The sequence below is a fragment of the Triticum urartu genome, chromosome 3A (genome assembly GCF_056163025.1).
Source record: "Triticum urartu cultivar PI428250 chromosome 3A, HENAU_Tu73, whole genome shotgun sequence".
In the NCBI taxonomy this organism is placed as follows: Eukaryota; Viridiplantae; Streptophyta; class Magnoliopsida; order Poales; family Poaceae; genus Triticum; species Triticum urartu.
Genome location: NC_141875.1, coordinates 688,872,885 through 688,895,616, shown reverse-complemented (window position 1 = coordinate 688,895,616; position 22,732 = coordinate 688,872,885). Strand labels below are relative to the sequence as shown.

Below are 22,732 nucleotides of genomic sequence, written 5' to 3'. Positions count from 1 at the left end.
TGACCCGCAAGGACACTTCTTTCTATTTTCTCCTGGAAACGGGAGGAACTATTCCTTTGGTACCGTGCTTGCCAAGTTGCGTGATACTTTGAATTATTTGCGAAAGTAAAGCAAACTCCAGCATCGCAAAGCACACCAAAGAAAACAAGAAATTGCATCCAGGTCCTTGACCGGGGGTGGGTTGCGATCGTTGTGTCCCTAGAAAGTGTCGATCCTCCGCACCTACAAAGAGCTGATGGTGCGCTGCCAGCCTGCCACCGCCGCCAATCCACTACCGAAGCTGGCCCCACTTTGTTGCTTGCGACCGGGAAATCATCAAGGCTATGATTCGGTGGGACCGACGCCCATGGAGGAGAAGTCGATGCCAGAGTATTAAGGATCCGGCCGCCAACCACCTACCGATGGCTCGTCATATTCCCTGTTCATCCTCTCTACCGCTCGACGATGTTATCAGAGTAGTCATCGTTGAAGCAGTGCTCGATCAGGAGAACAAGACGCCTAGGAGTTTCATACGTGTATGTGTGTGCTACCTTTATAGAGGAAAAGCCCCATTGAAATACTAGCAACAATATAATATAGGATACTCATATTTTATAGACACTCCTCATATATAGAGGAGTCAGTTTGGGATTAGGGCCGACCGCTTTAGTGACAAACATCCATTGCCAATGAGCAACGGCGGAGCTTCATGGGGGCGAACTTGGGCCGTCGTCTCCCCCCCCCCCCCCCCCCCCCACCCCAGTGAAAACGAAAAAAAAGTATATTACCCCTTGTATTCCATATATACAACCCACAACTAGAAGGGCCAAATCTATAGTGTGTAGAGAGACGAACGAATCCAATAACTAGTGAGGCAGCAACCACCACGATTTCCCCTTTGACTTGCAGATGCCGAAACGTGGGGCTAGGGCACCAGTGTCTGGCAGACTAGCCGTTGTGGCTTGCCGGCCGGTTGGCTAGGGATTGGTCTCTCTGGATCATTGGTTCCTCGACTCCCGCCTCCGCTCCGGACATCATCAGACAACTTTGACGCTGTGTAGTGCCTCAGTAAGCCGGTGAGTAGGCCGCCCTCACGAGAATTTTTGCATCGTTTATGAACATGAATTCATATGAATATCACCACATCCGGTGTTGAATCCATGCAGACATTAGGAGGAGAAAATCTAGCTGACCTCAGCATTGTCATAGGACATTTTTCTTTTCTCTTTATCTGTTTCAGATATCAACAGGAAAAAATGTACATGAATCACTGTGTCGATCCGATGGTTAGGAGTCCATTTAGAAATAATGACCCCGTATTTAGACCTACAGGTCTATGTAATAGGTGTACAAGATCATCGTGAAATGTCTGGTAAATAGACTAAGGTTGCTCCTTGATGAAATTATTTCTCCTGAGCAGAGCGCTTTTGTGCTAAGCAGACTAATCACGGATAATGTCCAGTTCGTTTTTTAGTGCACTCATTACATAAAGCAAGAGAAAGATCCTGATATTGGATTTTTTGTATGTACAAGCTTCACCTATCCATGGTGTGTGATGTGGTTGATTGGAGATTCGTGGCACAAGTGATGCAAAAGATGGGCTTTGCGAACTAGTGGGTGAAAAGGATAATGACATGTATCACCTTGGTTCATTACTGTGTTAATCTGAATGGAGCCCTCTTGGATTCATTTTCACCGTTCCGCAGGCAGTGGTAGGGAGACCCTCTATCACCCTCTCTATTCCTTTTTGCTGCTGATGGGCTTGCTATTATACTGAAGCAGAAAGTTCACGAGGGAAGGATGTCGTCGTTGCGGGTGTGTCCGCATGCTGTGTATCACATTTTTTAGTTGCGGATGACACCCTATTATTTTGGGGGCTACAGAGGAGGAGGACATAAACATTAAAGGGGATTTGTCAAGGTATGCAGTCGGTACCGGGCAAGTGGTGAATCCGCAGAAATGCTCAATCTTTTTTGGTGAGCATTGCAGCCCGCCCGATAAAGAAACCATAGTCCCAGTACTGGAGGTGCACAACCATAATTTTCAAGAAAAGTATGTCGGTTAACCAACCCCCAATGGGGCATGTCAAAGGACCGGTTCACCAATCTGTAGCAAGCTTACCAAGTGAATGGTGCCATGGAATATATCTTTCCTTGCCCAGAGCGGTCGCGAAGTCTTCCATAAGGCGGTTGCACAATCGCAATGTCCACATGTGATGACCTAATGCGTATGATACGGCTTCAGGGGCGTGGAGAATGAAAAGAAGAAAATGCATTGGAGGGGCTGGCCGCAACTGATCAAACCAAAATCAGAAGGGGGTTTGAGATTGAGGGGCTTCCGCATGTTGAATCAGGCTTTATTGGCCCGCTCGGCATGGAGGCTATTAACCAAGCCGAAGAGTCTAGTCGCTAGAGTACTAAAGGCAAGACACTATTTGATGTGCAACTTAGAAGATAAAGTTTTCTCTCAAGGGGCATCTGCTACTAGGCAAGCCATTCAACATGGCCTTGAACTCCTGAAGTAGGGCTTAATATGGGCGTGGGAAATGGAAATTCTATTCATGTTTGGCACGACAGTTGGATATCTTGGAATGGAGGAGAGAAATCGGTCATACAACAAGGCAGAAGTCGAATTCAAAGGGTGTCCGAGCTGCTGACACTCATGGTGCTTGGCATGTGGATGTACTTCGTGACATCTTTATTCTAGTAGATGTATAGGAGATATTGAAAATTCACACATCGCCACGAATGGGTGATGATCACCTCGCTTGGGCCCTGGAGCGAAGCAGTGTCTTCTCTTTGTGGAGCACTTACGGACTGGCGCTGGAAGATCATCTTTGACCTTCTTCAGTTGGAATGAGTAGGGCACTGGACGGACGACGAGGTCTGGGCTTTTATTTAAAGGTGCCCTGCTCCTCCTAAGGTTTGCATGTTCATCTGGCTCTTAATAACCGACTGTTTACCTACGTGGTTAATAAAAAAACACCGTGGTCTTGAGATTTCTGACGCATGCCCCCTCTTTGCAATGGAGCTGGAGGACACTTTTCATGCCTTTTGCAGATGCCTATTGGCAGCGGTGCATTGGCATGCAATGGCGGAACATTGGAGCGTACCTTTTTTTTTTGCGAAAAACGGTCGATCTATTCATCTTCAATCATGGTAGTACAACGAACACCAGAAATAATAAAAATTACATTCAGATTAACAATGACTACAAGCACTGAAGCGAGCCGAAGGCGCGCCGCCGTCATCGCCCCTTCCTCGCCGGAGCCGGGAACAACTTATAGTAGTAGACAGTCGGAAAGTCGTCGTGCTAAGGTCCCATAGGACCAACGCCCCAGAATAGCAACCGCCGCCGATGAAGAGAATTTTACATCGGAACGATCCAACTTGAAGACACATGAACAAAGACGAACAAAGACCGGATCCGAGCGGATCCACCAAAGACAAACACCGACCAAATCTCGCGAGATCTGCCAGAGACACGCCTCCACACGCCCTCCGACGATGCTAGACACACCATTGGGACGGGTGCTAGGCGGGGAGAACCTTATTTCATCTTCAAGAAGCTACCAACATCTCGTCTTCTTGAGCAGGACACAAACTCTAACAAAACTTGAAGAAGCTTTTGAAAACGGAGCCCTCCCGTCGGTAAGGACCGGGATCCAACGCGCACCCAAGGCCCTAAAGCCACAGGAGACGTGGGAGATCGACGGTGCTGCTGACGGGAGGCAGAAACCCTAGCCGTCTTTTCTTAGAGGAAGGACAAAGGGAGGAGACGCCGTCCCAAGCCTACCTGATGTTTTGAGCATCCAGCAGATCGAAGCGGAGTGGCTACTGCAACACATGTGTGACTTGCCGGTGGTTGATCGTATGAAGCTCATGATAACGTTGTGGCACTACTGGCATGTTAGAGCATCTCCAACAGGCGCCTAAAAAGAGCTCCGCGCATTAAAATTTTGTTCTTTTGGGCGCCGCATAGCTCCAGCAGATGCTGTAGCGCTAAAAGTTTTTGGGCGCGCGCTGAAAAACGCTATCGCGCGCAGCATATTTTGGGCTCCGGATTGCGCGCGCTTTATAATTTGCATTGTGTGTTTTTTGTGCGCGCGTTTTTGGGCGTGTGCAAAAACGATGTTGGTCCCGGCGCACTAAAAATACTAAAGTGGCACGCTATAACTTTTATTGAGCGCCAAATTTTTGTGCGGCTGTTGGAGATGCTCTTAGGAATAAGTTAACGCACGATAAGCCGGCGCCACCCATGGACTCATCCCGACGCTAGCCCCTTGAGCTATGCGGAGTCTCTGATCGGCATCCAATGCAACCCGCAAGGTGGTCTAGTGACGGAGAAGCAAGTGGTGCAGGATGCACCAAGAGCTCGGCCGTTATCTCATGCTGGTGACATGCCTAAGCTATCGGAAAACTGGACGCCACCACATGAGGGGTGGCTGAAGCTGTACGTCGACGGCTCTTTTGCGAGCGTTCGAGCATCGCTGGTGATTGGATGATCATTCGTGATGACAATGCAGAGATTATCCTCTCGTCTTGTCGTGTGCTTTAATCCTGCACAGAACCTCTGGAGGCCGAGCTGTATGCATGAATGGAGGGCATCTCCTTGGTATGCCGATGGACACAGTGTCCTGTTGAAGTGAAAACGGACTGCCTTGTCGCGTATAACATGGTCACACCGACAGGTGGGGACAACACAAGTATTTCATGCTTGTTGATGAGGCTAGAAGATTGATGAAAGATGGAAGGGAGTTCTTCATGCAATTTCACGTAGCTCGTGAACCCAATGGAGTGAACCACTTGGCTAATGTTGGCAAAGTAGAGGAGCGCACCGCGGTGTGGCTTGCTTCAGGGCCGGGAACCGAAGATTGTGCGGGTTGTTCCTAGCCTTATGTACTAAAGACTACTCCAATGGTTAAACAATATAAACTCATTTTTCCCGCCAAAAAAATGTAACCATATACATTGCTTCCACACCGAGAACCGAAGATTGTGTGGGTTGTAAGGGCATTTCTAACCGATCCCTTATAACCGACTACAGGAGTAAAAATTCAGTTTTACTCCTCTAACTGGCACCTAGCCGTTCCCCAATCTGCCACAAGAGAGTAAATTATTTACTCCGACCCCATCTTTCTACCTAAATATACTCCACCGCTCGGCATTGAGTAAAAGCTGTGGCTCTCCTCCACTGCCGCACCGCATTTGCGCAAGCGCCGCCCCTCCCACCCCGCCCCTGGAGGCACCCGCCCGCCACTGGACGCTCCATAGCCTCCGCTGCTATCTGCTACCACTTGGATTTATGTTGCCTCGTCCCGTCATTGATGAAAAACAGGTGGATCTGCGGCTGCAGCCACCACCACCAGATTTGGCATTTCCGGCCATTGGCGATTGCGCCTTGCCATGGATTGGCCAGGAAGCAGACCACATAGCCCTGGCAACACCTCCTCGGTGCATGCAGGTAGCGTATGCATCTCTAGCAACTCGAATCTCTCCCGTCGGCGGTCCACCAGCAAATACACGCCCGGCCGTCGCTCAGGCACGGAGGCTGGACCAACGGCTCGCCCGCTCGCTATTGCCGGTCATACAGTGCAGCGACTGCACGCGGCAGGTGGTGTGCCTAGTTTCTACCATGCCGTAACATCCCAGATGATTGTTCCTCAAGTGCACAAATTATGGGGTATGTGCTTGTTTTGATTCGGTTGTTCACCTGATTCGACGGAATTTCGGTAGCTCATTGTTTGCTCATCTCTATGTATAGGATGGATGCAAGTTTTAGTAGGATGGATGCAAGTTTTAGTATTGGGGAGAAGAATACATCGATCTATTGATAGCACGAAAATTGATAGATGTCCGTGCACTCGTTACTAGAATATAGGCAAGAGATGAGATTAGATGTGAAGCAACATCTACTTCTTTAGAATCGAAGAAGAAAGAAGTGTTGAAGCTCAAGAAGCCGCAGATCTCAGCAATGAAGACATAGAGAAGATATTAATCCAACTAGTGAGAGCAGTTAGGGGAATTGGATGTCTTTTGAAATGACTAATTGTGGTTTTTGTTTTCTTTGATCTTACTCTCATAGCGAAGAATTGGTGAATTATTATGTATTACAATGTCGTTGAATGAAATAAAGAAGTAAAGAAATGTGTTTCGGCGGTCGAAAATGAAATGCAAATGAAAATTATTTTTTACTCCGTTATATATAGGGGATCAGCTATGTCCGGCCAAAACATAGTGGAGTAAATTTACTTCACTAAGGATTTACTCCACCGGATACTTCACTATTTATTAGGGATCGGTTAGAAATGCCCTAAGAAATGCAAATCTGCGGCAGATTTTTTAAGTGTCCTGATTTAAAAATATGTTAGAAGTCTTATATTTTTGAACAGAGGGAGAACTTACAGAAAAACTCTAAGATATGGCGGATCCATTTTTTAGGGGAAGGATGCGACACATCCTTTGCCATGAGCCGATGAGGCAGAACTGCCACGTATATGGTTTTGCAGTCATGCTTGTGCTTGCATCGGGAAGTTGATTCAGGTACAAATTAGAAGTCACCTGTTGAGCATGTTGTACATTACGCACAAACTTGCATTGATAAAATGTGTTCGATTATTCGTCTTTCTGAAAGAAACATTGCTTTTCAACTTTCAAGGCTGTTGTGACCTGCGAGGTTGTTCTTAGTTAGGATATCACCTCTTTGCCGAGCTACCACAGAAATATTTTAATTTTAAGGCACATATTTATTTTTGTGATTCAAGCGGGGAAGCATGGTACATGGAATCCACCGTGAAGCTTTTATTCCGGTGACGGCTTCGGCGGAACTCACCCTTATGATAATGGGACAAGAGCCAATAGCCCCAATGGGTCATTCTAACTCGCTTAATAACCATGAGTGGAGCCAATGTATACACGGAATAAGTAACACCTGGAGAGTTCTTTTTTAATTATTAAAAATCGTATCATTCTAACATAGCCAAAGCAACCAAACTAAGGATGCCACTCCTACCCAGATAACGATTCCAAACTTGCGATCAATGTTCCACAACCAACTACCAAACATGTTTGCAACTCTACGATGCAAGTAAAAGTTGGAAGTCACCCGGATGACTGGCCATGTAGTACGCAGGAACTTTCATCTAATGAATGTGTTTGATTGTATCGTCTTTGTGAAAGAAACTGTAGTATATTTTAACTTCCAGGGCAGCTACGACTTGCGAGGTTGTTCGTAGGTTAGTTATAGGATCTCACCACTTTGCCAAGGTATAAGGCTTTCCGTAATGGCAGTAGGTAGTATGATCATGCATGCCAACTAGATAGTACTGTATTAATAAGGTGGCATCAAATTAACTGAAGAAAAAAAGGATTAACTATCATATCATGATACCGCATCATATTAAATGATGCGCTACATTTGTTATGCATGGCAAAAAATGAACTATCCTATGTTACTAGCATATAATACTATGCAGTACGGATGTAGTAGCATATGCATGAACTATGCACTACGAATGTAATATCATAGTACTTCCCATTACATCGAGCCTAAAGTATATTAATTTCGAGGCTAAAATTTCTTTTTTGTGGCTCGACAGCATTGGAGTGAGGAAGCAAGGTACATGGAATCCATCGAGAAGCTTCTTTTTTTTTGAACCAGGCATTACCCCTTTTCATTACTATGACATAACGGAAATACAGAGTCCAGGTATTTAGGAAACTGGAAAAGGGAAAGCGAGTTCAAGACACCACTGGGAAACCCACTGCAAGCACTCGTCATCGAGCAGCTCACCATGGGGCGAAAACCCAATGCCATCTAAAACCACCTATCCTAACCAGAGTAAAAACGAGGAATCCGGAGGTAGTCTCCACATTTAAGGGGAACGGCTCACATTTGAGCATCAGGCAAAGCCCACGCAGGGGCGAAAGTACCAAAAGCAACAAGTATCAGGACAAAAATAGCCACAGGGGGAGGAGGGAAAAGGCAGGTGAAGGCAGAGTCGACGGCTGCATCCTTCAGTCCATTGCTGACCCAGATGGGGCTGCACAAATCCTCATCATGGCAGCTGCGTTGGTCTTGAGCATCTTAGCGCCGCGCTCCATCGCCTCTCGATTAACTCCCACCATCAGACCTGCCCAGTAGTTCATGTATCCACATGCAGAGAAGACCACGTTAAAAGGAGTTCTCAATTTTTTGCATTCGAAAGTGGCTCTGTTACGACATATCCACATGGCCCAGCAGATCGCAGCCAGGCCAAATGTATAGAATCTAGCACCATCAGGTAAGAAAGTATGGCACCAAGAGAAATATTGCCATAGGTTATCAGGGCACAAATCTGTGCCAAACACACAGCCAACCGTTCTCAAAACCACCCTTGCAACTGGGCAGGTGAAGAAGAGATGCTGAAAAGTTTCTCTGTTCTGACAGAAGGAACACTTCGGGTTACCAGCCCATTTGCGTCTTTTCATGACATCTCGTGTCAACACCGCATCTTGAAACAATTGCCAGAGGAAAATTCGAATCTTGAGAGGCAGTTTAGCTTTCCAAATCCACCTATAATCACACCCAGCGAGGCGGCTTTCCAGGTGATTATACATGGATTTGGTAGTAAAGCGCTTGTTCTTTCCAAGATTCCACACAACCTGGTCTGGTTCATCAGAGACCACCCAGGAATTCACCATTTTTTTTCACCTCTTCCCATTGTTTTGCAAGCCGAGGATGTAATCGTCTTCTAAAGAGATCTGGGGTCCCCTCGCCCCCGACCCTGGCCACAGTAATCTCTTGGTTGTTACAAATGTCATACAGTTCTGGAAACTTGTCTCGCAAAGGGGGGTTTCCCTCAATGCTGTCCATCCACAACCGAGCCAGGTTGCCAGCTTTTATATTCACCCCCTCCCAGCGAAATAATGTTCTTCAACTTTCATAATAGCTTTCTAGCTCGGTGAGTCACCAAATCTGCATTGAACCGAGGCAACAGAGTCTCTCTTCAAGTACTTGGCCCGGATAACATCCTGCCAAAGCCCTTGTTGAGTCTCAAGTTTCCACCACCATTTAGCTAATAAGCTTATATTGTGTCTATGGAGATCTTTCACCCCAAACCCCCTTTTTTCTTAGACCTACAAATCCTGGTCCATTGACAAGGTGATAACGCTTCCTGCCGTTGGTTTCTTGCCAGAAGAATTTTTTATGATGTCTGTCCAATTTGTAGATCGCCATCTTAGGAAGTAGGAACATTGCCATGTAGTAGTAAACAATACTGGACAGAGAGGAGTTCAGGAGAATGAGCCTCCCCCCCGATGAAGCAGCATTACCAATCCAAGTTTCACAACATTTAAGGAATTTATCATCAACAAAGTTCCAGTCCAGGTTGCGCAAAGTTGAGTAGCTCACAGGAACCCCCAAGTATTTCATTGGGAAGTGACCAGTTTGATAGTTAAAGATGTCCGCATAAGTTGCCAGGATGTTGTTGTCTCCACCCACACACAGGATTTCACTCTTAAGGAAGTTAATCTTTAAGCCAGACATAAGCTCAAAAATGTATAAGAGAATTTTCAGGTTGACAGCGGCTTCTTCATCATGTTCAAAACAAATAACCGTATCATCGGCGTATTGCAGAACAACAACGCCATTTTCAATGAGATCTGGGGCCAGCCCAGTTATCATTTTTTTGAGCATTACGAATCATCTTAGACAAGGTTTCCACCGCAAGGTTAAACAAAAAAAAGGGGAGTGAGGATCGCCCTGGCGCACCCCCTTGTGGCTTTGGAAGCAAGGCCCAGTCACATTATTCAACTTAATGCTGACTGTGCTATTAGTCAGTATCTTCTTCACCCAACCACACCAGGTTTCACCAAAGCCTCTATTACTATGACATTCAAGGAGAAAATCCCAATTAATTTTGTCATATGCTTTTTCAAAGTCCAACTTCAGGACCACCCCAACTTTCTTTTTATGGTGTGTGTGGTGTAAGATCTCATGGAGAGTGAGGATCCCATCCATGATATTTCTATGTTTAATGAAAGCATTTTGGTGTCTGCAAATAAGCTTATCAGCAAAGATGGCTGCTCTATTATCCATCACTTTAGTAATCAGCTTGTATGGACATCTAAGTAAGCAGATGGGACGGTACTGTTGTATTTTCTTAGCACCATTGGTCTTAGGTATCAAGGTGATCACCCCATAATTCAGACGCTCCACATCCAGGGTGTTATTGTGAAAAGTGCGAAACAAACGCATAATATCTGTTTTAACAAAGTCCCAGCAGTGCTTGTAGAATTCAGCTGAGATGCTATCTGGGCCGGGGGCCCTATTGCTATCCATGCCGAACAAAGCTTTTCTAACCTCCTCCTCCGTGAATTCACTGGTCAGGAGAATATTATCCTCCGCCATTAGTTTTTCTTCTTCCGACCAGGTATCTGCGGATAAATGAAAAATGTTTCCCCTGGCCGGGCCAAAAAGATTTTTATAATAGGCCGTGGCATGAGCCAACAGGTTATCTGTGCCCTCAATCACCGTCTCGCCATCCGTGAAGGAGTGAATTGTGTTTTTTCGTTTTCTACCATTGGCCGCACGATGAAAAAAGGCTGTGTTTTGGTCCCCCTTCAGCAACCACCTCTCATTGGATTGTTGGAGCCAGACGAGCTCCTCATTGGCCATTATATCATCGAGTTCCATCCGCAGGTTTGTTCTATTTTCATAAGTTTCTGGGTCAAGGGGACCCTCTTCTTCTAAGGTCTCAATCTCTTCCAACTCTTTTTGAATATCTTTTTTTTTCTTTTCTTTGCATGGCCAAACAGATGGGAGCCCCACCCTTTGAAATACTTTTTCAGCCTTTTGAGCTTGATATTTAGGATGTCAATGGGGTCATCAGAGGCAACTGGTTGCTCCCATATCTTCTTAGCTATAGGATAGAACTCTTCAGTTTTAAGCCAACTGAGTTCAAATCTAAACTCATGTTGTCGAGTGGGTCTTGTTACAGTCGAGTTAGATGACAGTAGGAGAGGATTATGGTCTGACACGTCCCGTACCAGCTTCCGGACAGTGACCAGGGGAAAGAGGTCCTCCCATTCAAAACTCATAAGAACTCTATCGAGCTTTTCTAAGGTAGGATGTCTCTGGTGGTTGGACCAGGTGTATTTGCCCCCTCCCATATGTATCTCACGCAGGTTCAGAGATTGGATGATGGAATTGAATTTATCCATGTAAGGAGACCGGTTTAAATTCTTATTTTTCTCACAGCTTTCACAAAGAATATTGAAATCCCCTCCCACAATATAAGGGACCTGGAGATGGGAACACATGGATGCAAGTTCACAAAGGAAGTCTTCTTTCTTATCATCCTGTGTCGCACCATATACAACTATAAGGGCCCACACACATTTCAGGTTTATATCAAAAAGGATTTCTTGCAAGCAAAATCTGCCCACTGTCCAGGAAACAACTTCCAGAGTTTCTCTTTTGATACCACAAAGGATGCCACCGGATTTGCCAATAGAAGGTACCCAGTTCCAAGAAAATCTATCATAAGGATCAATCTTGCGTAAGAATTTAGGAGGAATCTCTTTCTTTCTGGTTTCCTGCAATCCTATGAAATCAAGGGAATGATCTTTGATAATGTCAGAGAAGCAGGTAGTCATTCCTTTTTTACCTGCTCCTCGACAATTCCAAAAGACCCCATTAGTTTGATGATGGTGTTCCCTCCCCCTCATCTGGTATTCCTACTAGGAAGCAGAGTAGGTTTACCGTACCCTTTTTTTTCTATCCACGGAGGTTTTGTCCTTTTGACTCCTAGTCACAGGCCTAGAGATAACAACATTAGGTTTTCTGTCTCTCTTTTTTCTGGAGCGAACCACAGTAAATGGTTCCTCCTCACTCACATTCTCTTGCTCCCACCTCATATCTAATGGGATTTGATCCCCTTTACCATTGGTTAGCATGAGAGCCCCTCCTTCATAAGGTTGATCTACTTTCTCATTGACAGGTTCAGCATTACGAGTTTTCTCAAGTTCTCTAATAATGTCAATGCAGGTAAAATCATTGTCAGGCATGTTAACCCCCATTTTGACAGCTATCAGGATAAGAGTACTATCAGATAACGCATCAAAAGAATTGGAGTTTTTAGTAGTACCTTCCATATTTCTTTTTTTGGCCACCGCAATCGCCTTGTCATCCACTCGCTCCATCTTGCTCTGCACATAGCGTGAGCTAAAGCGCAGGTTTTCCTCAGTGACAAGAGGAGGAGTAGGGATCACCTCAACACCAACAGTTAACTCCGGGGACTCCATAATGTAATCAGTGGTCTCCTTAATCCCAGCATCTTGTGAATTATTCGCCTCCAGCACCTGCTGGGATGTTCTCACCACAGCAGAGTATGTTTCCTTTTTTACATCATTAGACAGAGAAAACTCACCAGGATTCAGATTTTTTTACTTACTTTGTCATCACAGGCCATCTGATCGAAAACCATGGTCTCAATCAGGAGCGAATTATGTAATGAGCCATCCGATTCCAGGCTCTCCTGTGACTCCTGAATGGGATCAGACACGTCCCCCCGGGGAATGGAGGAAGATTTCCCCCCAAGCTCGGAAGAGGAGCTGCCCATCTGAGCTCCAGGAGTCATACGTGCCCCTTGGTGTGTAGGATTTTCTTTTCCAGACTTAGGGGACACCTGCACAACATTTTTTTCTCTTTCTGGATCTTTCACAACAACTTGATCCACTTCATAAAGGAAGTCATAGAAGTGCCCACCCAGGACAGCTTCAGCAATCACAGGAATTGCGTCCACATTGCGGCATCCCAATTTAACTCTATTAGAAGTCGGACGATGAAGAGTGGCCGCATCAATTTCAAGTGGTACCCCAACAAGAGATGCCACATAGGCAAGATTCCTCTCACTCCTCTTTTCCAAAGGAACATTACTAATTCTAACCCACGCTACATCCATAACCCCTTTTGATCCCACAGCAGATGACCAAGGGGAGGCATGAATTACCACCCCAGTGGTTTTGAGAGTTACTTGTCCCACATAGCAGATTTGAGCAACCGAGCGAGGATTAGGGAAGCGAACCACAAAGACCCCAGGGCCAATGGCATGTGCAGAACAGCGCCATCCAGTAGCCAGGTAGTTAGTAAGATCGATCTCCATTTGGCGAGTAGAGGTTTCTCCCTCAACAATGATGACTACCACACTGTTAGATCTCTCTCTAAGTTGATTGGCAGTACAGGAATCATGGATAGAGTAGAACCCCTGCCCTTTGGATTGGAAAGCACACATGGGGGCAATACACTCCAAGGGAGAAAGGTAGTGCAAACAGAAGCAAGGTGGCCCAAGGTATTGCAACGTTCACAGAAAGCTTGCGGGCATCGAACAGGAAGATGTTCATGAGATTTGCAAATAGGGCAGGGTTCAAGGTTACTGGAGGAAGGCACCTGGCGGGGATTTTTCCCCTGAGGACGACGAGGTGGTGGAGACGGATCTTGTCCTCCTCCATTGCCCCCAGAGCTTGAAAATCTCTGGTGTTTCTCCACCCAAACGCCTCCCTACTTGGGGTCGTGACGCGTCGGAGCCGTCGCCGCCGCCGCATCCCACCTCGAGGTGTCAACCGAGCCCGAGGCCGCGTTGGACGGCGACGAGATGGTGCAGTCGCCGTTGTCGCGTTTCCAGGAGTACTTGCTTCGTTCTCCTCCCCGGCCGTTTCCTCGACCCGAGCTCCGCCCCGCTCCACGGCCTGCACCCGCGCCTCCGCGCCGTCCCCCATCGAAGCCGCGCCCCGCATCCATGGTGGGGGTGGGGAGGAGGCCGCTACCACCGCGAAGGAACACAGATCTCCTCCCACCTTGCCCTTCCACCACTCGTAGGAGATCGGGGGATTCGATCTAGGGTTTCTCTCCGCCGTCCAGAAGTGGGAGAAGGCAATATCTAGGTCAAGGACTGGGCTCGGTTTAGGATTTATACTCTCACCGTGAACCCTTGGCTCGGAATGGAGGATCGGATGCGCCCCCACGTGTCGCACATCCGCCATGGATGGGTAGGTGGGGGAGCTTGGGCCCGCATCAGCCTGTGTCTGTGCGGTTGCATGCTGTGCCGTGTACCACCCGTGTGCCGCATCCTTGTTGATCGGTGCCCGCGTCGGCGGCGGCACCGGTCTCGTCAGCGGCAATCGATCTCGGATCTTCGCAAAATGGCAAGGAAAGGATATGATGTCTCCGATGTCTACGGACTCACCCTCCCGTAGGAAGCGCGCATCGATCGTGACGCCGCGTACGTCCACCAGCACCAGACGAAGAGCCTCTCATCGAAGGAGGAGAACCCCATCGGAGAAGGTGAGCTTGCCCGTCACGAGGTCGGCGGCGTAGGAGACGCGCCATCACACGTCGTCGCACGCCATCTCTTCTGGTGCCGGTTCCAGCGAAACTCGTGGTGCCAATCGACCCAATAGGTCATTCCAAATCTGAAGTCCAAATCCCACAGGAATATCACGTAACGCAAAGACCAGCCGAATGCTTGGACTTTCCTTCTGATGACTTTTCCATGGTTATAGGGTCGCAATTTTCTACACGGTACAGCGCTGGCAAGGCATTCCCGGTGACCACCAGGCCTAACCCTTGGACGGCCACATACCAGTCTACCACGTCTCCATCGTCATCAGCGAGTTTACCACGGCAAGTCGGAACCTTCCTCTAACAGCAACAAAAACAAGTACACCATCTTTTTTTTGAGAATCACCGGGGGGAGCTCCCCCACCTGAATATATTACTCAAAAGAGTCACAGCAAGCTGTGTTACAGAGTTACATAGGCAAAGAACATCGAGCAGAGAGGAAAGACCGCCACGAGGAGACGGCCTCCCTGTCACCGGTTTTGAGAAGCCGGTGAGACCAAAGGTCAAGGTCTGAAAGGATTAGTTTACATGTATAGGTAGAACATCTATCAAGCGATCTGAATAGTTTATCATTCCGTGCCTCCCATATCTTCCACAGGATCGTGAGAAGCAGAAAGGGCCAGACGTGTTCCTGTGTGGCCGGTGGGAGTTGGGCATCCCAAAGTTCACCGATGGCAGGGGAGGTGGGGGTGATTGAGAGAGTCCTGGATTAGGGGGTGTTCGGATAGCCGGACTATACCTTCAGCCGGACTCCTGGACTATGAAGATACAAGATTGAAGACTCCGTCCCGTGTCCGGAAGGGACTTTCCTTGGCGTGGAAGGCAAGCTTGGCGATACGGGTATAAAGATCTCCTACCATTGTAACCGACTTGGTGTAACCCTAACCCTCTCTGGTGTCTATATAAACCGGAGGGTTTTAGTTCGTAGGACAACGTACACATCAACAATCATACCATAGGCTAGCTTCTAGGGTTTAGCCTCCTCGATCTCGTGGTAGATCTACTCTTGTACTACCCATATCATCAATATTAATCAAGCAGGACGTAGGGTTTTACCTCCATCGAGAGGGCCCGAACCTGGGTAAAACTTCGTGTCCCTTGCCTCCTGTTACCATCCGGCCTAGACGCGCAGTTCGGGACCCCCCTACCCGAGATCCGCCGGTTTTGACACCGACATTGATGCTTTCATTGAGAGTTCCTCTGTGTCGTCGCCATCAGGAAGGATGCCTCGCCCCGTCTTTAAAGATGGCACCGTTGCTAAGGGAGCTTTGGCTGTCGGCCAAACCCTCCGGCTAGGTGGTTTTCTTATGACCGCCTGTTCGGCTTCTGCGCCGATGATGACCTCTCGAGCCATCGAAAACAATCTTCATGTCAGCTCAGAACTCGCCGAGCAGTTAGATCCAATGGAGATTTCCTTCATAAATGAGCTCTTGGATCGCTTCGCCGCCCTGGGAGTCGCTACGGATTACGACCAGATTGGGCCCAAAACCGATCTGAGAGAGATTAACTCTCCCCAAGTCACCCACCACATTGCCATGGTAGAGGGACAGTGCGGCGACCCTTCATCTATCTTAAGGACTCGCTACGTCCGGATTCCCGATCCCTCAAAGCCGGGTACCCGCGGAGGGGAGGATATCATTCAAAACCTGAACTTAGAGTCAGGCGACGGGCTGGATTCATTAGACAACATCCAGGAATCCAAATTTTCGAGTTCAGAAATTCCTCGGCCTCTGAGCCTTAGATGGGGTGAGGCTTCGGATTTAATTCCACCCACCCACCCCAACATAAGCGATCTATCCAAAATCAGGCAAGAACCCAATGAAATAGTAAATCATTACTGGGCAAGATTCCTCCTGGTTAAGAACAGGCTAAGGTACTGCCGCGAGGAAGACGCAATCTCAATCTTCTGCAATAATTGCACGGACAAGGGAATACTCAACGCCATAAGTCGCCGTGATATTACACGCTTCGCTGACTTGGCGTCCATTGTACGAAAGTACTGTGCGATGGAAAGCGCCTGGAAAACCGAAATAAAATTTTGGGACAATCCGACCCTCAATACAAACCCAGTCCAAAATAAAAGGGTGCATCATCACCAGTCACCCGGGTCAAGCACTAAAAAGCAAAAACCCTCTACAGGGCATGGAACCGTACTGGAAGGATGGCTTAATGGACCCTGTAAAATTCACAGTACAGAGGACGCTACACCAACTCATAGCCTCAGAGCATGTTGGATACTCCAGCAGGTGGCCAAAATTGGCGAAAATCTCCTAATTCTGGAGGCCACAGAAAGCCACCCCAGAGACAACAATACGGTATTAACAGTCTTCGAGACTTTCGCATCAAATAATATGCAAAAAAGGACACTCCGCAGCCTTGCCGAAGTCTACCAAATAGCAACAATAAACCCATGGAGTGACACGGCTATTACCTTTAACGCTAGTGATGAACCTAAATTCCGAACAGCCCGAGCACCAGCTGCATTGGTCCTTGGTCCAATAGTGGATGGATTTCATCTTACCAAGGTACTCATGGACAGCGGTAGCGGATTGAACCTCATTTATGAGGAGACCCTTTAAAAAATGGAAATAGATTGGAACCGCATTGAGCGAAGCAGCACAACCTTTAGAGGAATAATCCCCAGTCGGGAAGCGCGCTGTACAAGAAAAATCACACTAGATGTGGTGTTCGACACGCCGGATAATTACAGGTCCGAAGAGGTCATGTTCCAGGTGGCTCCGTTCAGCAGCGGTTATCACGCTCTGCTAGGGCGGGAAGCGTTTACAATCTTCCAAGCAATACCCCATTACGGGTACATGAAGCTCAAGATGCCCGGGCCTAACGGGATCATCACTCTCGCTAGTGATCCGGACATAGCACTCCGCGCCGAAAACAAGACAGCCGCACTGGCCCTCGAGGCACTATCCGAAGCCCTAGCGGCTGAGGAGCTGACTGCGCTGCACTCTACGGTGAATAGGGACGATGTGGTACTCGACAAAAGATCCAAGTCCACCTCCTTTAAACCGGCGGACGAAATAGTCAAATTCCAAGTCCATCCAACGGACCCCAATAAAACAGCTTCCATCGAGGCACAATTAAACCCTGATGTCGACGCCACATTGCGAGAGTTCCTACGAGAGAACTGGGACATTTTCGCCTGGCACCCTTCAGACATGCCAGGAATCCCACGCAGGCTGGCCGAGCACAGCTTAAATATCCAAACAGGATTCAAACCTGTCAAACAGGCTCTTCGGCGTTTTTCCGAACCTAAGAGACAGGCCATGGGAGAGGAGCTAGCAAAGCTATTGGAGGCCGGATTCATCAGAGATATAAAACATCCGGACTGGCTAGCAAACCTGGTGATGGTACCAAAGAAGGACAAATCCTGGCGCTTGTGTGTTGATTTTAAAGACCTTAACAAGGCTTGCCCAAAGGATCCCTTCCCCCTCCCCCGCATCGATCAAATTATCGACGCTACCGCAGGACACGATTCATTGTGTTTCCTCGACGCATATTCTGGCTACCATCAAATCAAGATGGCAGAACCAGACCAAGCCACAACGGCATTTATCACACCATACGGGCCATTTTGCTTCAACATGATGCCCTTTGGGCTCAAAAAACGCCGACGCAACATATCAGCGCATGATTCAGACATATCTGGCAAGCCAGATCGGCAAAACAGTGGAGGCATATGTAGATGATGTGGTCGTCAAAACAAGACATGTTGAATCTCTAGTAGACGACTTGAGGCTCACATTTGATAACCTCCGAACATACGACATCAAGCTCAACCCGGAAAAATGCGTTTTCGGCGTTCCAGCCGGAAAGCTCTTGGGCTTCATTGTATCCGGTAGAGGAATTGAAGCAAATCCAGCCAAGATCCGAGCTCTGTCGCAACTGGATATCCCAAAGGACCTCAAACAAATACAAAAGTTAACCGGATGCGTGGCGGCTCTAAGCCGCTTTATCTCCCGCTTGGGAGAAAAGGCCCTGCCCCTTTACCGCCTCCTTCGGCGCACCGAACACTTCAAATGGACGGATGCAGCCACGGCCGGACTCGACGAAATAAAAGCCATACTGCAACAAACCCAGTCCTGGCCACGCCAAACATTGGCGAGCCAATGCTATTATACATCGCAGCAACACATCAGGTTGTAAGCGCAGTGCTCGTCATCGAACGAAAGCGGACGGACACAAATTCCCCCTTCAAAAGCCGGTCTATTATGTGTCCATTGTCCTCACTCCCTGCAAATCACCGTACCCGCATTATCAAAAGATTGCATACGCGGTATTCATGGCATCCCGGAAGCTACGACACTACTTTCAAGAGTGTTTAATAACAGTAGCCTCGGAAGTACCACTTAACGATATTATAAACAACCGTGACGCAACGGGCCGGATTGCAAAATGCGCCATTGAGCTCCTCCTGTTCGACATAACTTATAAGCCACGACGAGCCATCAAGTCACAAGTCTTGGCCAACTTCGTCGCAGAATGGACGGAGGCCGAACTCCCTAAAGAGTACGACACATATTCAAATTGGATCATGCATTTCGACGGCTCCAAGATGTTGGCCGGACTGGGGGCTGGCGTGGTTTTGACGTCCCCCACAGGAGACATAGTTCAATACGTACTACAGATTATGTACACGGACTCCAACAATGCAGCCGAATATGAGGCCCTTTTACATGGTCTCCGGATGGCAGTATCCATGGGCATCCAACGCCTAGAGTTGTGCGGGGACTCGAACCTCGCAATATCCCAAATAAATGGAGACTTCGATGTCAAGGATCCAAAAATGGCAGCTTACCGCAACGCCGTCCTAAAAATGTCAGCTCGGTTCGAGGGGCTTGAATTTCACCATATAGCCCGCGAAAATAACCAGGCGGTAGACGTCCTGGCACGCATCGGCGCAAAACGCGATGTAGCCCCCCCAACATCTTCTTGGAAAGGCTGTTCAAGCCATCCGTAGCATGGGAAGGGGAGCCGAACAATAACAGCCCGGACCCAACCGCACTGCCCGACACCGAACATTCTGACACAATTAGGGATGGCAATGGGTCGGGTTTGGGGCGGGTGGAGCTGGTCCAAATCCAACCCATGACCCATCTTCCTACCCTCTACCCATCCACCAAATTATCCATGGGCACAACTTGTGCCCATGCCCAAACCTGCTGGATACCCACATACCCATGGAGCTCCATGGGCATAGAAAAGTCAGCATGAATCCTTCCCAAAGATCAAGTTAACTCATCATCATTCACTCACAAATGACAACATAAACTACATGCATAAGTAGGCAAAAAGTAATACGATGAGTGCTTAAGTGTGACATACCATAGGTTGATTCTGTAGCATATAGCTTATGGCACTAGTTGCATATTGCCTGCCATTTCCCATTGATTCGCTCTTTCTACTGTCACTGACATATGCCCCCACATGTCATACGGGTATCCATTGGATATCCATGGAGCACAAACTATAACCGTGCCCAACCCGGCTGTTCGTGGGTATCCATATCCACGGACCCATGGGCAGAGATGCGCCCCATACCCTTGCCCAATCGGGTCGGGTATCCATGGGTATCTAGATCCATGGATAAAATTGCCATCCCTAGACACAATCGGAGGCTCTGTCAATGAAATAACACCTTCAGCCCACGTAATAATGGCCGTCATCGCCCCGTGGAAAGAACCATTCCTCGCCTACCTTACTAGGCAGGAACTCCCCGAGGACCAAAATGAGGCATGCTGCATAGTGCGGCGATCCAAAGCCTACAGAGTCCACGAGGGAGAGCTTTATAAGAAAAGCACTACCGGAGTCCTTCAAAGGTGCATCTCCGAAGAGGAAGGGCGGAATCTCCTGGCTGAAATTCATGCCGGACTCAGCGGTCATCACGCTGCAGCCCGGTCCCTCGTAAGCAAAGCCTTCCGTACAGGCTTTTATTGGCCGATGGCCCGGGCAGACGCTCAGGACTTAGTCCAACGATGCACCGGTTGCCAGCTCTTTGCAAACCAAAGCCATATGCCACCCACCGCCCTCCAAACTATCCCCATTACTTGGCCCTTCGCGGTCTGGGGGCTTGACATGGTTGGACCCCTAAAAGGAGGAACCCACAAGAAAAAATACTTACTAGTCATGGTGGATAAGTTCACCAAATGGATAGAAGCCAAGCCTGTTAAGACGGCCGAATCCGTACCGGTGATAGACTTTATATCCGGGGTTGTACACCGTTACGGCGTCCCCCACAGCATCATCACTGATAACGGCACGAACTTCACGGCCGACGAGGTAAAACTCTGGTGCAAAAACATGGGCATCAAGCTCGATTATGCTTCCGTCTATCACCCACAAACTAACGGCCAGGTCGAACGCGCAAATGGTCTTATCATGAGCGGCATCAAACCCAGATTAGTGCGACCCCTCAAGGAATCTAACATGCACTGGGTAGAGGAGCTCGACTCCGTACTCTAGGGGCTGCGGACCACGCTGAATCGCACCACCGGATACACACCATTCTTTATGGTGTACGGCGCAGAGGCAGTTTTGCCTTGCGACATAATCCATGACTCACCTCGAGTGCGCATGTACGAAGAAAGAGAAGCCGAGCTCGATCGGCAGGACAGCTTGGACGCATTGGAGGAGGAGCGTGACGTGGCAAAAGCCCGTTCCGCATTCTATCAACAGCAGGCTCGAAGTACGGGCCAAAAATTACAACGTTGGCGAATTAGTTCTACGACTACCGGACAAGAAAAATGACAAACTCAAGCCCAAGTGGGAAGGTCCCTTCATAATTGACCAAGTCCTGACTGGTGGAGCGTACCGCCTGCGGGATGCATCGGATAACCGACTCGAGCCGAACCCATGGAACGCAGCCCGTCTCCGAAGATTCTATGCCTAGCGCCAGACTCTGTGTTCGTCTCCTTCCTCTGTCCATTTTTTATATATTTCCTGTCTTACATTTCTCTTCGTCTCTCTCTCTTATAGCCTTTAAAGGCTCATAAAGTGACGCGCTATCCGCGCTCATTAAACCTGGGGGCTTCTTTAAACAGAAGCTTATTCATACGGTCTTCATGCCCAACACATGTGTCACACTTCCGCATGTACCTTTTATTCACCATTATATGCATCGATATGACTTAAGTTTTGGCCAAGCTGGGTTGCCTGGCTCCTGTGCTTACCCCTACATTCCCGATTGTTCGGCTAGGTGGTAAAGGGAGCACCTCTGCGATTGTTACTGCCGGGTCAGCCGAACGTGTACCTCAGACTGGGTGAAGCCGAAAGCTAGTGTTCTTAAGGGAATATTCGGTCGGTGAACTAAAGATGAACTTTTTTTATTTTTATCTATACGCCCCCAGATTTTTTTCCTGCGTTTATTTTTGCAGCATGGACATGCACCTTAGGGCATGCCTCCCAGGGAAAGGAACCCCTAACGGAACTATTCTCCCTGGAAGATGTTTCTTACTAACCATGTAATATAACATACCTAGTCGGGCACTTGTCTGTTCACGCCCCAATGACCCCTAAGCCTGGTCTCCATGCATTCCCCGGTTCCTACATAACCGCATGGGATTTCGGACACACTCCGGACCGTCAGGTCCCGAGGCTGAAGCGAAAAGGTCGGCCATGACAAATGATCTACAATCCGGCTAGAAGGCATTATAAATGTCAATTAAATTCCATAGTCATCTTGACTGGTTGTATTCCTCTTCAATACCATCTAACAGGCTGTCTAATTTACAGTCCTACTGGGAATACTTTGCGGCCAACTCTACTTGGCCGTATACTAAGCTTACAGGGATCTCCTTCCCATCGGGCCCTACAGGACCGACCTCGGCCATGTGGTTGGGGTAAGCCTTTGCGTACCGCGTCTTCACCATGGCCCAGGCCTCCCTAGCGCCTTGACGGCAGGCTGATATCTTCCACAATCGGAAGCGCCGCCGTGCTCCCTTTAGCTTCTCCGCAAGCTCTCCAAGACCTTCGGGCATGGAGACGGATGGCCACAGGGCCTGGGCAACGCCTTGCATCGCCTGCCGAACTCGATCGAGCAGTTGCGAGAGCTCGGGAAGAATGTCACCCGTAGAACCAGGCATCTCCTCTGTAGGACGACCTGTTAGTACACCTACAGACATTGCTCTGTTAGTCGACTTCCCCACCGAACTTTCTTTCAAAAGGTTCGTTCAAGCACTTATTAAATATGCTGCGCCGAAGCCGCTGATTCTCCTTCACAGAGTCTGACAGCTGGGCACGAACATCTTTCAGCTCGACGCCCAGCTTGGTGTTGGCATCTTGGGTATCGTTCTTCTCCCCCATCACCTTTATCAGCACCCTCTCACCAGCCTTTAACTGGCGTAGGAGGTGTTGCCTTTCC

At 48.3% G+C, this 22,732-nt stretch overlaps 1 protein-coding gene across 1 annotated transcript; it reads right to left on the bottom strand.

Moving 5' to 3' along the window:
- Window positions 1–7,994: 7,994 nt before the first annotated feature.
- LOC147981656 (uncharacterized) lies at window positions 7,995–13,123 on the bottom strand. The gene is made up of 4 exons (XM_087516035.1): window positions 12,413–13,123; window positions 12,231–12,320; window positions 12,107–12,167; window positions 7,995–8,110 (listed from the first exon to the last, which is right to left on the bottom strand). Exons 1-4 carry the CDS (start codon window positions 13,121–13,123, stop codon window positions 7,995–7,997), a joined length of 978 nt encoding a protein of 325 aa, XP_087372161.1.
- Between the last annotated feature and the right edge of the window lie 9,609 nt (window positions 13,124–22,732).